The sequence below is a fragment of the Pararge aegeria genome, chromosome 13 (genome assembly GCF_905163445.1).
Source record: "Pararge aegeria chromosome 13, ilParAegt1.1, whole genome shotgun sequence".
In the NCBI taxonomy this organism is placed as follows: Eukaryota; Metazoa; Arthropoda; class Insecta; order Lepidoptera; family Nymphalidae; genus Pararge; species Pararge aegeria.
In genome coordinates, this window is record NC_053192.1 from 1,909,148 (window position 1) to 1,924,643 (window position 15,496).

General features: G+C 38.3%; 1 protein-coding gene across 7 annotated transcripts; it reads right to left on the reverse strand.

Annotated features, from left to right (window-relative positions):
• Window positions 1-76: 76 nt before the first annotated feature.
• Window positions 77-15,191, reverse strand: LOC120628632 (annexin B10). 7 transcript variants are annotated; one of them, XM_039897113.1, is made up of 9 exons: window positions 15,009-15,191; window positions 14,293-14,469; window positions 11,834-12,038; window positions 10,336-10,415; window positions 6,624-6,737; window positions 5,809-5,941; window positions 3,019-3,210; window positions 2,794-2,975; window positions 77-574 (listed from the first exon to the last, which is right to left on the reverse strand). In XM_039897113.1, exons 1-9 carry the CDS (start codon window positions 15,018-15,020, stop codon window positions 515-517), a joined length of 1,155 nt encoding a protein of 384 aa, XP_039753047.1. In that variant the 5' UTR covers window positions 15,021-15,191; the 3' UTR covers window positions 77-514. The 7 variants fall into 7 exon arrangements, with proteins under 7 accessions (XP_039753047.1, XP_039753040.1, XP_039753043.1 ...); XM_039897106.1 differs by lacking the exon at window positions 3,019-3,210 and having other exon boundaries at window positions 6,624-6,749; XM_039897109.1 differs by lacking the exon at window positions 3,019-3,210 and having other exon boundaries at window positions 78-574.
• Between the last annotated feature and the right edge of the window lie 305 nt (window positions 15,192-15,496).

The following is a 15,496-nucleotide window of genomic DNA, read 5'->3' on the forward strand; positions in this document are numbered from 1 at the left end:
AAGCGATTTTGTGCGATGACGCGTAGAAACCAATTAGTGGTATGACTACCATATTCTGTAACAGGTTAGCCCGCTACCATCTTAGACTGCATCATCACTTACCACCAGGAAATATTGCAATCAAGGGCTAACTTGTAGTGGAATACAGATATAAAAAAACATACAAGAACAAAAAAACTTATTAGAAAATTGAGTATTAACACAGTTTGTATTGTGGTGTCGATGTAAATTATGAGTATCTACGTGTTTTAGGCATGACTTCGTAACTAAAATTGTACGTTTTTGGGTTCGAAACTAATTTCCATAAAAAAATCACGTGAGTCAAACCGCCAATTACACTTGTAAAATGAACTGGGCTCGCGATAGTTTACATTCTATAATATCTAGTATTAGTTGACCGATGGTTTTTGAGTCATAAAAACAGATTACAACAGACACTACAAAAGCTGCATTCATAACAGATTTTTCAAGTGGCACGACTCGGCGTAGGGCTCCGTCGGCGTCCTCTCGACGTCTAAGCTGGCCCGAGGAGTGCCACCAGCGCCCTCTTGTAGTCACCGGAAGTCTCGCCCTGCTGCATTGGCGCGAAAGATACGGACCAATCAGCGACCGGCACAGTGCAACATGCGTAGAGAGAAACGCGCAAGTGTTAATAAGCGTGAAATATGAAAAAAAAGTATTTTTCTTTGGGAAACTGTGTAGGTATTATTTACTTTGTAGTCATTCAATGTATACGTGCAAAGTGTCCTAAAACATAATTTTTCGTGAAAAAAGGAAATACTTATGGTCAAAGTTGAGTCATATTCGTTAAAATACATGCGCATACGCATGTGATAGTTACGTTTCAATATTATATATTTCAATCGACGGGACTTGAACCCATATTGCTGTAGCTGCTGCGACTTGACCTTGCCGCGACCTTTTCTGGAGGCTTCGACCGTGGCTCGTTACCACCTCTACCGAAAAGGACGTCCCGCGAAGCAAATAGGGGTATTAGCTTAAATAACTGCCATACCCCTAACAGGTTAGCCCGCTACCATCTGAGACTGCATCATAACTACCAGGACAGAGAGCAGTCCAGGGGTAACTTGTAGTGGATTAAAAAAAAACTCCCAAGGTTCAGGTCTGGTCGGCCTTCCAGATACCGTCAATTTGCGTTCGTACAGTTGCGTTATAGTCTTGCGTTAGCGGGATCTAATGGTTTAAATCAGGGGATGTTTTTAAACCCTATTATAGTATAAAGGACTACGTAATCGATAAAAAAACTTGGGTGTGAATTATTGCTCTAACCAGGTTGCTCTTCTAATAATTTTAAATGACATTGTGAGATGGCGATAACAAAACAAAAACACCCGGCTAAGTTTGTTGCGGGCTTCCTTATAGACCAGGATGCGTTTGGAACCCTCGTAGCTTTAGTTTTAAGTTTACGAATGTGGTTATCGCCATCATCGCACTATCGTGTATTTCTTATGTACGCATCAAAAGTGCCACCTATGGGCCTACTTGAATAAAGATATTTTTTGACTTTGACTTTGACCCTTTTATGCTAAAAGCGCTCCGTGCGGCTTGGAGACACACCGACAATTACCTCACTGGTAGAGAATTTCTTGACAATTGGCTAAATTCGAGCACATACCTCGTTATCTGTACTTGAAATTGTTAGCACTGAGGCATTTTAGAATCTAACTAATACTATTCATATAATCTAAAACTATTTAGATAATTCACGTTCATAAATGAAAAAATTCCTCACCGATAAAAAATAAGTAAACAAGTACCCTCACCTCCTGATCCAATCACCAGAAGAAGCGAAATAAGAATATGATTACAATTAAAACACATTATTCACGTACAATGAATTTACAGTTAACATTATACAATAAAAGCAGCAGCCAATAGTTTTCCATCATGAGAAATAAAATTAAAGCCTTTTAAAAAGAAATTATATGAAATAGTTTCATGCATATAATGTGCTTTATTTGCAGTGTTCAAGATGTGAAGCGTGCACTTTTATCAAAAACGACAGTGTTTTATAAGACCCTGCTAAGCTGAATTCGTTTTATTTGAAGGAGTTTTCCCCGGACTAAGAAATATAAGCCCACCTTGATTCAAGGTCAGTGCAAAGTTTAAGTCCAGATCGATTTATTTGTAAAGCTGTAAATGTAAGTATAGCTAACGTTATTTTATTAGCGCAAATGTTAAAAAATGTGCTTCTAGTCTCGAGTCTAAACACAGCAGCTGGTTTAAATTTTACGATATCCCAGTCAGTCAGTGTTAGAGTTTTATTATTTTAATATTAAGTTTAACAAGGTCTGTAAAGTAGTTCTGTGTATCCTTAACTAGCTTTAGGTAGTAGCGGAAGAATAAAATATAATACCTAGTCATAATTTACAGTGGACCCCGGTAATCCAACGAACGTTTTGTCAGTGTCAAACTATCGAATTTGTCTGAGTGCAAACCTTTAGTCCGGATTTATTTACAAAAGAGTACCTTGTAATCCAAAAATAACAGATCCTAATTTTATATCATATTAACTGTTTAATCATGCATCATCCACACTAGCGAAGATTGATAAAAAAATATTCAAAAATAACAAACATGTCGGTTAACATGTATGAAAAAGAGCAATCTGCAGAGTTTATTGCCGGCTTCTTCTCGGTAGAATCTGCCTTCCGAACCGAAAAAATAATTTAGAATTTTGTTTTTATACAGCGGGTGCCGGGAGTCTACTGAATTTTTAAATATAATGCAGCGCTATCCAAAGCCCCAAGTGCTGCCGAATATCTCACTAACCGATATATCACTCTCCAGTGTCTTATCGTAGAGCCGCTCATACTCTCTCTTAATGGCCGCCAGGTCAATCTCCGCGCGACTGGTGATGATCCTCACCAGGGTCTTGTCCTCAGTGCCCGCGCCCTGCATGGCGGTGCGCAGGCGCTGGGCGAACCAGGCCGCGGCGTTTTCCACGCACTCCACTGGAAACGTAAAGACGAAGGGAAATGGGTCCCAGGAGTGCACCCTGACGTACCCGCACTTCGCTCTCGAGCGTCTTGTCGTAGAGGCGCTCGTACTCCGCCTTGATGGCGCCCAGGTCGAGCTCGGAGCGCGAGACCACGATGCGGATGAGCGTGCGGTCGTCGGTGCCCGCGCCCTGCATGGCGGCGCGCAGGCGGCCCGCGAACCACGCCGGAGCACTCTCCACGCACTCCACTGGGAACGATGAGGTTAGCGGGCGGGATACCGGTTATTTTATGGTCATTTGTTATGTTTTTTTTCATACAGACTCTAATTCGCTGTTCTATACAAATATATGTAATACTTACTAGAAAATAAACCCAAATCAATTACCCACCAATTACACAACTGTATTGTTTTTCGTGAAGGATAGGTATTATTTTTCTTGCAAAGGATTAATATCTGGGTTCAATAAAGATAATTATTATTACTATACACACCCCGACCTACCATATCGCATAGCTCGCCCTTGCTATTACACCACTCACTCAGAATTAAGTTAAATAGTCTATGACTAAAAAAAAAATTGAGTATTATAATATCCAAAAAAATATTTTTCAAATCCGCCTCGTAGTTCAGAGATAAGAGACGAGCGTTCAAAGGATAAAAAAAAATCTTTCATCATTAGTATAGATAGATTTTAATAATTTTTAAACTTAGGTAAAGGCAGATCTAGTATTACCTACGGTATCTTTTTATAATAGCATATACCCATCCCTACAAAGGATTTCTGTACTTTTCTCAGATGATATGCAGATATCACTAATTTATATCCGTTTCTAGTAGGTCGACAGATATATCGACTTTTTGTTTATAATTAATTATGTTTTGTTTAATAAAGATTATATTATTATAAATGTATTGCGAGGTCACTGTTAGTATACCTATTTCTTTAAATTTGGCACTACTGTATCTAACAACACTTTTTTGTAGCAAGTCTTCCCCGCGGCCAATTATATTTTACATATTGTGCTGTCCATTTTGAAGAAGATCAGCTCAACTAATGCTCCGGCCGATGCGTAACATCTTCACTAACATCTGTAAGACTAAAGGTTTGCACCACGAGACAATTATAGCTACCCATTTTTCACGTTGACACATACAAATAGGCCGAGAAAATGGTAGACATAATTAATCTGTACTGGTCGTATCTTTGTCGGAGTTTCCGCGTCCAAGATACGTAGCACAACCACAGTCGGTGACGAAAGTTCTCGAGGTGCCTTATTAAATGAAATGTGACTAATTTAAACGTTCAATTGGACTCTTCCTGAGAATGCGTCACAGCCAAGTCCAAAGAGGTAATTTACTCAATTGATGGCCAGCAATCTTGTACTTAAAGCCAAATATTCTTTTACTAACTTTTACCTGCGTTATTATAGATTCTGTCAATAAATTCTGGTTGTATGTACTTTGCTCGAAGTATTTTTTTTTAAATATATAACAGACAGTGTACCATAAGATCGTCTTAGACGGCATGGACATGTCTAAAGACGTGGAAACGATCACGTTGAACAAATTGCGCTGAGCCATCCGGAACAGAAAATAGGCAAGAGCCGCAATCGACCTGGTACCTCCTTAGCCGTTCACTCTTGACAGAGTGGTCGTGGTTGACGATGGTTCTTTTTCTTTGCCTACAGCCCCCGCGATGCGCCTCCACTTGTTACGATCTTCAGCGTTTCTGGAACATGTTCAGCGTTCATGGAATGTTCCAGAAACGCTGAATCGACCTGGTAGTCGAATATTAAAAAGTACTTCAAGCAAGCTTAATAGCCAGAATCGACAACCCAAGATATATTAACATAATTTGGCTAAAAAAAAGTGAGGAGACCCGAACCAAAATAACGAGGTTAGGATTAAAGACGGAAGAAAGCGATTTTACCGTCCGCGGGTTACAGTATTTTGTATCTGGATGAAATGTACAGACAAGTTCATGATATGAGTGTGTGGGAAAGCATAACAAACAAAATAACATTGGTATAAATAATGTTATAGTTAGGAGGATATCTTAAAAGTGATCAATGTGGAGTTGTCTTTTTAGAGCAACATCTAGAAGCATTCGTTTAGTAAAAGTCACTTGCTATACTTTTTTTTTTGCGCGTCACAAGACGTTATTGTTGTCTCAGCTGCAAATCAGCGGCATGTATTGTATGCGATTATAATGCATGGTACACGCTCAGCATATTAATATAATGTGAATACTGCTTGTAACATTCTTTCTTTATAGGGCTGTCTGAAGGATATCGCTAAAAGCGATAAGACCGCCTTTGGCATTTTTTAGTTCTTTCTTTTTAAATTTCGCGGTCGTTCGATAGGTTAAGACAATTATTCAATCTTTTGTTTTCGCTGTAATTTGTGCAATAAAGTCTTTATCTATCTACCTATTTTGCTTTCTTTTCACATAGCGAGAAATCACTTTTCAATATATGATAATAGTGATAAAATATATGGTATGGGCACCAATTTAGCGCATATTTTCGACAAAATATTTATCAGCTAGATGATATTCTGAAAATTGTAAAGTTTCATTATTTTCTGTTTAAGATATATGACTTTTAAATAATCTATGAAGAAGTTCTTGTTGTACATGAATCTATAAACTAAAATGAATTGACATGCCCAAAGGTAGTCCATTTCACAACTAAGTATGTCTCCTGGGAAAGGATGGCTCACATATTTTTAGAAATTACAACTTAGTTGAGAGAATTAGAATTCTAAGAATTAGCAACCTTGTCGATATTTACCACGCAAAATCCGTTAACAGATGCTTAAAAGATAGTTGGCAGGTGCACTGACCTATAGCCGAAAGGGCATCTTTCAGCTCTCCGTCGATCTCCGCCTTGATGGCCTGCTCGATGGTGCGGCCCGACAGGTTCTTGTACTCCTCGAAGATCAGACGCAGCTGCGCGAAGCTCTCGTGGGCTAAGATCTAGAAATTTCGTGATTATTAGGTTGGTAGATGGCAGTACATTATTATTTGTTTCCGTTTAATAACACCATCATCATAAACCCAGTACCAGCCCACTAAAGGGCACGGGTCTCCTGTCAGACTACCACGCCGGCGCAGCGCGGATTGGTGGACTTCACACGACTAAGCTTACTCTGCTTTTATCGCACCAGAGGTGCATCGCAAGAAACTCCTCAAAACGGAATCTCTTTAAATAAGAGCAAGTTGAGCCATCTTATCAAATATTAATAGTTCATAAATGTGCCACCAATATTAAAAAGTGTCTTCTGATCTCCGGACTCCGAACGGGGTGTGATTGCACCCAACACTGGGCGAAGTAGGCAAGACAATGCCCACTTAATCTGGAGCCTAATTAAGTGGGCATACTACATCTACTTATTGCCTAACGATAAACAAGACAATAAACAAAGTTTTATGAAGGAATGTATTTCATCTATAGCCATATTGGGCTTTAGGGACGGACAAAACTTCGCAAGAATCCCATAGGTTTATTGACCGAACTAATCGAAACACAAGCTTTAAACTTTTATTGGGACAGAAAGAGCACTAGTATTGGTATTTTTTTTGAATGTTTGAAAAACAATATTGCTAAATAACTCCTTATTTTACACAGGTACTATGTAAAAGCTTGTTGACAAGCTACCTTGTTAAAGATCTCCTCGTCGGTGCCCCACTTGGCCTCCCCCGCGTCGTACAGCTGCTGGGCGGCTTCGGCCGCGCGTGCGGGGTCCACGCCAGCTTCCTCGTCGCGTGCGCCCTTGCGGACAGACTGATTAATACGTGGAACCTGCTCTAGGCGCCTCGGGGAGCGGGTTCGGTCAACATTTTCGCTAAATCTATTGCATTCTCCCTCTATGATATATAAATTTGTTAAAAAAATAAAACATGCCGATGGTACTTCCCCGGACGAGCTCTGTTGAAAAAGCTTTACTTCTACTAAAAAATACTGATACCTAATTCTAAAATACTAAAAACGAATACTACATCTAGGTACACTTGACATTCATAGTCGGTCGTAAAAAATGCCACTGACTGAAATACTCTTGGAAAGGCAATTTAAAAGATTCAGTGAAAGTCTGACCTTTTCGCCGCACATCCGAGGCGCATTCACGTTCTCGAGCAAAAGCGAAAGTAAAGATTGTGTCAAGCTACTTAAAATAAACGGTTGTCGTGTTTTTTCGTACATACGGGGCTGATGCGTCTATATAACTTTTTGTGCTCTTTGTCGTTTTGATGTTTGTCCAGTTTAGTTGAGAACCATATTATGTTCTCAAACTTGGATTACAGCAGGTCATCGTCTAGTCCTTCCAAGCACTGTGTCAGTAATAGAGTTATACAAATGTGGAATGCCTCGTCTGAAGATGTAGTGACTGCAGTTTCACTGAATTGGATTAAGAATAAACTGGACAAACATCAAAACGACAAAGAGCACAAAAAGTTATATAGACGCATCAGCGAAAGCTTTAGTAGTAGCTTTAGTCTTTTATCCCTATTATTATAAATGTCAATGTAAGTTTGTTTGTTACACTTTCACGCAAAAACTACTTAACCGATCCTCATGAAACTTTGTACACATATTCTTGGAAGTGTAAGAAGTAATATAGGATACTTCTTATCTCGACATTAAGCTCGGTTCCTTTGAAGTGTTTGAAGATTTTACATCATAACTCCGACAAATTATAATAAATTATTTAAATAATATTTTTTGTACTATAGAGGTACTATATGTATTTAATTTTTCCAAAACTTTGTGTAGATCTGATGAAAGTGGTTGGAGATAGAAGATAGAACTCCTCAGCGGACAGCAGCAAACCCCACATTTAAGGCTTAGCGATACTGAATACTTAATTTTTTTTAGAACTACAACTAAATTGAATGCCACATCAAAAAACAAAATAAAACGCAGATGAAGTCGCGGCAAGCTAGTATAATATAATAATAAGGCCGAATATATGTTTAATTTCCGAATTAGATATGATACTATAAAAATTGGTCCTGGAAAATACAAAGCTACCAGTTTCATAATTTAATTAAATTTTGGTTATGTTATTGTTTAATTTATTGTCATTCATTCTAAGCTGCCACGCCAGCATGCCAACATTTTTTTCTTAATTGTGATGCTACCATAATTGTTGTTGTTCAAAAGTAACAAATAAGGCAAGTAGTCTTGCTTTATTTATGAAAACATTGGACAAAAAAAGCCTGTGTACGCCACTGTTGATACCCATATACGAAACGTACATAAACGACACTTGCGTCCTGTATACGAAACGTACTAAACTTGCATAAAAAACACTTGCGACCTGTGTACGAGACATACTTACTAAATTTTCATAAAATACACTTGCGACCTGTATAAGAGACGTACTAAATACGCATAAAAGCCACTTGCGACCTGTATAAGAGACGTACTAAATACGTTTAAAAGACACGTGCGACCAGTATAAGAGACGTACTAAATACGCATAAAAGACACTTGTGACCTGTATAAGAGACGTACTAAATACGCATAAAAGACACTTGCGACCTGTATAAGAGACGTACTAAATACGCATAAAAGACACTTGTGACCTGTATAAGAGACCCACTAAATACGCATAAAAGACACTTGCGACCAGTTTAAGAGACGTACTAAATACACAAAAAAGACAATTGCGACCTGTATAAGAGACGTACTAAATACGTATAAAAGACACTTGCGACCAGTTTAAGAGACGTACTAAATACGCAAAAAACACACTTGCGACCTGTATAAGAGACGTAATCAATACGTATAAAAGACACTTGTGACCTGTATAAGAGACGTACTAAATACGCATAAAGACACTTGCAACCTGTATACGAGACGTACTAAACATGCATAAACGACACTTGTGACCTGTATAAGAGACGTACTAAAAACTTATAAAAGACACTTGTGACCTGTATAAGAGACGTACTAAATACGTATAAAAGACACTTGTGACCTGTATAAGAGACGTACTAAATACGTATAAAAGACACTTGCGACCAGTTTAAGAGACGTACTAAATACGCAAAAAAGACACTTGCGACCTGTATAAGAGACGTAATCAATAGGTATAAAAGACACTTGTGACCTGTATAAGAGACGTACTAAATACGTATAAAAGACACTTGCAACCTGTATACAAGACGTACCGGCACGTGTACGTGTACCGGTGTAGACGTACACGGCGCAAGTGTCCTGTATAAAGGACACTTGCGCCGTGTATTCGAGACATAGTAAACTTGCATAAACGACACTAATTACTTCCTGCATACGAACGAAGACACTTCGTTCGCAGCTTGGGTTGCCGTGCCTGTAGGCTGTATAGTGTGCAAACCTGTTTTCGCTACCTGGACTAAGTGACTCGTGAGTTAGTAACACTGGATACTCGGTTACTCGGCGAAACATGTAGGTACTCGGTACATAACTAGTTAGAACCACAGAATACTGAATACATTGGCCACCGGCCACCTTTTATGACTTTAATTCATTTTTTAAAAGCGCGGGTTACATCTATTAACTACCTTAACTTACTCATACTTACTCACATGTTAAAATTAATTAGTGCAAAGAAAATCAACAGCACAAGCATAAAGTTAACTCGTTAGTAACAGGGCAACATTGTTAATTGTTATGAATGCTTAAATCTATACGAATAAATGAAATTAGTATCTGTCTGTTAATTCCAAATAACTGCCTCTCATGTCATCTCATGTTCATATTATGGTAGACATAACATCAGCATAACTTATACTTACGTTTATAAATTTTTGTCCGGTCTCTCTATTTATCAAAGCTTATTTGCGGAACGGGTTAGCCAATTTTAATGGGACTGTCACAGGCAGGTAAAGGTTTTTCATACCGATATCAATAATCCTTACATATGGAACAAAGACTTTCTAAAGCTCTAATTTGCCTATGACGTCACGAGAGCTCTAATTTGCCCATGACACCCGGAGAGCCTTTTCGCGGGAAATCCTTTTTTTTTTTTAAATAATTTACAATTTATATCAACAAAACCTTTAATTTCTGCAATAAGTAATTTTTTTGAATATAGTAGACGTAGTAATCGAACATCATAGGGCAGTTCTTCAAAATTAGTCACCACTCCTATCGAGTAAATGAATCTGTTGGAGAAACATTTGTAACGCGATTTTAATAACCTAAAACTTAATTTAGTTTCACTGAATTCTGCGTTCAATCTTATCATGCGTAGAGTCAACAGTATCTGTGGCCGAATAAGACCGACTCGGCCTCTAACCGGCTTCCTTTGCAGAGACGGTACTCTGCCTTTGGCACTTGACACATTTATTACAAGCTCCTTTTATATCTGTGAAAGTTCACTTACTGTGACGATGAGGGTGAGGAGACGTCGGAAATCCCCCGAGGTCTCCGAGCACATGTGTTCTGCCAGCGGCCGATTGTACACTAGAGGGAAATACAAGCATAATACAGTGAGATGAGGCGGCGTCAAATAATTACATGGGATGTTAGAGGGAGGAGGGTGGTCGACGTGAACCTCAAACAATCTCTCGTGGGCAGTGGCGTGCACAGAGTTTTTGACCAGGGTATGCATAAAGAAGGCAGATGCCATAAAATGATCCTTCAGATCCTTCGCATTACTGAGTTATACAAAAAATTTAGGGTATGCAGAGCTTTTGTGCATGTATCAAGTGCACGCCACTGCTCGTGGGGTATCTCTATCTCTCGTAATTTTTTTTTTCACCCCCATTCTATGACCTGTGCCCTGTGGCCTGCAATGGGTTTATAATGATGAAAACAAATCAACCAAAAAGCTGCCACTAGAAAGAGAAAAAAAACTTAGCCTACCGCTGCGTTTCACTGCGGCTTGTCAGTGGCAGTGCACACGGCTCGAAAGTTGCATAAAATGGCAAAAATCATCCTCCTATACGAGGTATCTATCAATTTTTGGGTAGGCAGTGCTTTTGCGCGTACGGTCGCCATTGCCTGTGCGGTTTTTTTACTTTTCACCACACACACACCATTGAAAATATTGGCATTCTATGTGGAATAATAAATAAAACGGATTAAACTTGTTTTTGGCATAGAGTTAGTTGAATGGACGTATAGTCGTAAAAATGTAATAGGCCCGTTTTGACATTTGTGCAAGACAATAGAATGTAACTTGGAACGAAACTGATAGAAACAATAAAATAAAAATAAATTACATAGTGTTTTAAAAAATACGCAAATTTTTTTGGGACGTTACATAATATGAAAGAATATATTGCGAGTATTCTTTTTGCGCTTACTTTATAGTAGCATGTAATTTATAATTGTTGCGAAACGTTCCGAAAACAGTTACGTTCTCAGTCTTTTTTTTTTATACTAGAGCTGTAACCATTTTTTTTACTGAATATCGAAATTAAATATTGTGTAGTTATCTTTACTTTGTTGACTGTGTGCTCGTTTAAGTTTGATATATATTTTTTACTATTACGTTAATTATGGCTCTTCTATTTTGGACATTAATTTAAACATAGTGATTTGACTCGATTTTTGTGTTTGTTGTTATATAGTACTAACTCTGTTTCAACATGTTGAAAAGTGGACGTATAATCAACAGCCAGTCACGCGTATTGATTGTGAAGTTAAAGGAATACTTTGAACGAACGAACACTTTACAATACATAATAATATCAATCAAGTACTGATACAAACTTGAATTGATTTATCGTGAGTATCGAGTCCCGAGTCTTATGGTTCCATAACTAGTTACGTCGCGATGACAAATGTCAAAACGGGCCTATTACATTTTTACGACTATAGTAATAAGCCAAACGGGGCCAACATCTACCGTAATTAATACAAAAAATAATAATTACATCGCTCGTAAGTGTCCACGATGTCCGCTATTTCGGGCTTGGTGCGCGTGCACAGGATCTCAACGAGAACCTCCTCCTCCGTGCCCAGTCCCTCCATGCAGTGGTGCAGCTCGCGGCACAGGTACTCCGCGGGCGGCATCATCAGCGCGACGATCACGTCTTCGAAGTGGCCGCCCAGCTCCGACTTTAGGTCTTCGATGATATCCTACAGAAAGGGCCCTCAGCATCAGCCCATTTACGTCCAACTACCGGTCTCAATGCTGAAGTAGCAATAAGCGGGGCACATAGCTTGCAGAACTGATGGACGTTAGGGTCCCGAGGTGCTGGAATGTCGACCTCGCACCGGTATGTGCAGCAGCGCGGCGTGATAGACTCCGCGACTACGTGGGCGGACGACATAAAAAGTGTCCCGGTTTTAAATCACCAATGTCCAGCAGTTGATGTCCATCGGTTTTGGTGGTGATGATGATAACTGGCACGTGGGTTTTCTTCCATAGGAGAGAGGTATTTAATCCACCATGCTGCTCGAATGCAGATTTGCGGGCTTATTTATCACGCGTTAGTGAAATAACGCGGAATGCCAGCTTGACGTACTCTTCGAGGTCTGTAGGGTGGACAATGACAATTTCCTAATTCCAAGGTTGGTACTGAATTATTTAACCGAAAATTTAGGTAGGGCTAATAATTATTGGTGATTCAAGGACTTGAATGTGTCTATCCCTTATCTGAGTTATAGAACTCTGATGGTTGTATAAACAAACTGTAACTGCCCATAAAATTCGAAGGCCTTGAATGCCTCAGTCAACAGTAGTATCTCATTACTTGATGTAGTATCAAGGCCACAACTACGCAAGCCGTGAGTCACAGTGCAAAAACACCATTACATAATTCGTTAAATACGGCAATTAGCGATAATGGCTAAAGGTTTACTACTAAAGCGTAGTTTTTTTTTCTGCTTTAAAGTTTTTGCGTAATGTTTTAATCATCATTATTCATCTGGTTGAAGTCCACTGGACATAGTTCAAAGGGAGTTCCAAAATCCACGGTCCTGGGCCACTTGTTTCCAGCTTTTATTTGTAACTTTGTTATGGGATATAAAGTTTTACAGTGGCGTTCCTAGGGTTTTGAATTTGAGCAAGCCCAGTTACCTAAAGGACAAATTTAGCTCGTCATGATCTCTAAGTCACCATTCTTGTTGTGCTAAATGACAAACAATACCAACAAATCTTTGAAAAACACTACGGTAAGGGTCAGCACGCGAATTATTATCACTTCTTTAATATAATATATTAAAGCTATGCAATGTTTGCCAAAATTAAAAAGTAATCATAGTAATCCCAAGTGTTTCTTTGAGTTCTGCTCTCTGTAATTCTTATGATGCCTGTCGTAACCAGCCGCGTTCCAACCATTCTTTTCATTAGAAAAAAAATATGCAAAAATGTACCTGTTGTTCGCCAATTATTGTTGATTGATTTCGCCACAGAAACAATTTGCACACAAATTGAGCTCATATTTAACAATATTACTATAATTTGTAAGAAAACACAAACTGGTTTACTTTGCAGTAACTTGGTTTACTTTGCAGTAACTTGCTTTACTGGTTGTAAAATGCACAATTCGAATTAAAAAAAAACAATACTAAACTCCTAACTAGTTACTAATCAATAATAATGAATCTGTCAAGTGTCAACTAGTTGTAACGCAAACAATAACACGCGTGAAGTTGTTTCAATTCGCTCGCTGGCCATCTTCACTAACTTCAACTCGCAATCTGGCATTTGATCTCCATACTAAATTATTAAATAATCTAGATTGTCTCTGCTAAATACATTGAAATTTCTATGAAAGAGAGCAGTAAAATAAAAGCCCCATATAAGCAAATGAGTGTGAGCGAGACAAAGCGGGACCTCCGATCGCGTACGAAGATACGCAAAGAGCGCGATAGTGATAGTTCGGCGCGGCGCCGCGCCGTTCGGCTGGTTGCTACCACAGAGTCTACCTGCCAGAGTAACGTAGTGCTTGCAGTAAAGTAGACAAAGATTATATACATTATGAAGGAAAAGTTGAAACATTGTATTTATATCCTCATTGCTATCAAGTTTTAATTATTTTGTTAATTTCATTTCGGAATAGTCGAGAAAAATTTAAAAGAGATATTTATTGTTTATCTGTATATTATAATTATTTATGTGTATTATATTCATAAAAATATTCATCAACTATCTTAGTACCCATAACACATGCTACTCTAACTTTGGGGCTAGGTGGCAATGTGATTATTGTTGTAGTATATTTATATTTACAGCTATACCAATATTATGTGACATGTCATGATGGCGGATGAGTAGATGCAGAAAGCAGGGTTGCTAACCACTGCACCAACAGGCTGCCTAATGTAGGCTACCTATTTGTATCTTTTGTAAAAATATAATTTATGTACATTTGGTATATTTTCTTACCCTCCCATACTCATGGGTGAATGCCTGTGAGATTGCCTGACGTTGGGCATTGGAGCGTGTGGTCAAAATTGCTATGATGGCCTCCTCATCAGTGCCCAAGCCTTTCATCGCCGCCCGTAATGTTGCTGCATCTTCTGAGGCGTTAAAGTTTGGCACCCCTACTACTGTAGGTTCACGCTAGGAACAATAATCAGTGTAAATATTTCAAAACTTTTTTGTTTTTTTAAATAAATTAATTGAATTATGCTTGTGAAATAATGCTTGGTTTGCAAACAAATGTGTTGCATTAAAAATGCTCCTGAATACTGCTGCTGCATAGTATCTAACATTCAAAAAGCTTAATTAAAGTTTAAGAACAATATACACTCAGAATCTGAGAAGTAAGTTTTTAATTTGTTTATGCACTTGAACTTAACTCAAAGGAATCATAATCAATTCATAAAAACAGTAGGCAAATACTATTAAAGACTCTTAAAGACATTCCATGAATCATTAAAAAGAATGATTCACGAAATAATACAAGGCTTTTATAATTCAATTTTAATTTGTCTATCCAAAAAGTAGGTCAAGGAGAGTTCCCGCCCTAAGCTGAAAAACAACTTGATGTCATCGGCTATCAGGATACGCCCTTTAATAACTTAGAGAGCACTATTATAGTCACAAATACTATATTTAAGTACAAACTATAAAGATGGGACACGTAATAAATCACTCACAAGGGGAGACATTTTTCTATAAATTAAAGTTGGTCACTGAAAGGTTAAATAACTGATCTATTGCTGCGAAGAGGTCTAAGTAATGAGTATCAACCACTTTCTCCTAATAAAATAGGATAAAAACTAGAACACAAACACGAATAAAGTTCGACGTCGAAATTCGAAAACCAAGTTGGCAGCTGATGTCAATGTGACAATCTGTGAATTTGACATCACATAGCATTTATTACGGCTCTGGGTTCTAATACTTCTGGATATAATCTTGTGACATTGGTAATTGTGACATATGTATAGTATATTTATATAATAAAATGTTTCAATCCTTTTTGCTCTCCGCAGTAAAAGAAGAAATTATTAGGAAGACGATGATAATTTATTTAGACAAAAAATCGGTTGTTTGAAAAGTCGGTTTACGACTTGTGTCCGAGTAGAAGAGAGATAGATGCGTCACAAACCGAACGCTTAGGCCGATCGTGCCTCTCCGTCGC

What these genes read in the sequence shown, in the direction of transcription:
- LOC120628632 (XM_039897113.1), bottom strand. An exon ending in CGTGGACACTTACGAGCGAT is followed by an intron (nt 10,416 to 11,833) that starts GTAATTATTATT and finishes ATTTCCCTCTAG; the next exon opens with TGTACAATCGGCCGCTGGCA. An exon ending in TCCTCACCCTCATCGTCACA is followed by an intron (nt 6,738 to 10,335) that starts GTAAGTGAACTT and finishes TCTGTCCGCAAG; the next exon opens with GGCGCACGCGACGAGGAAGC.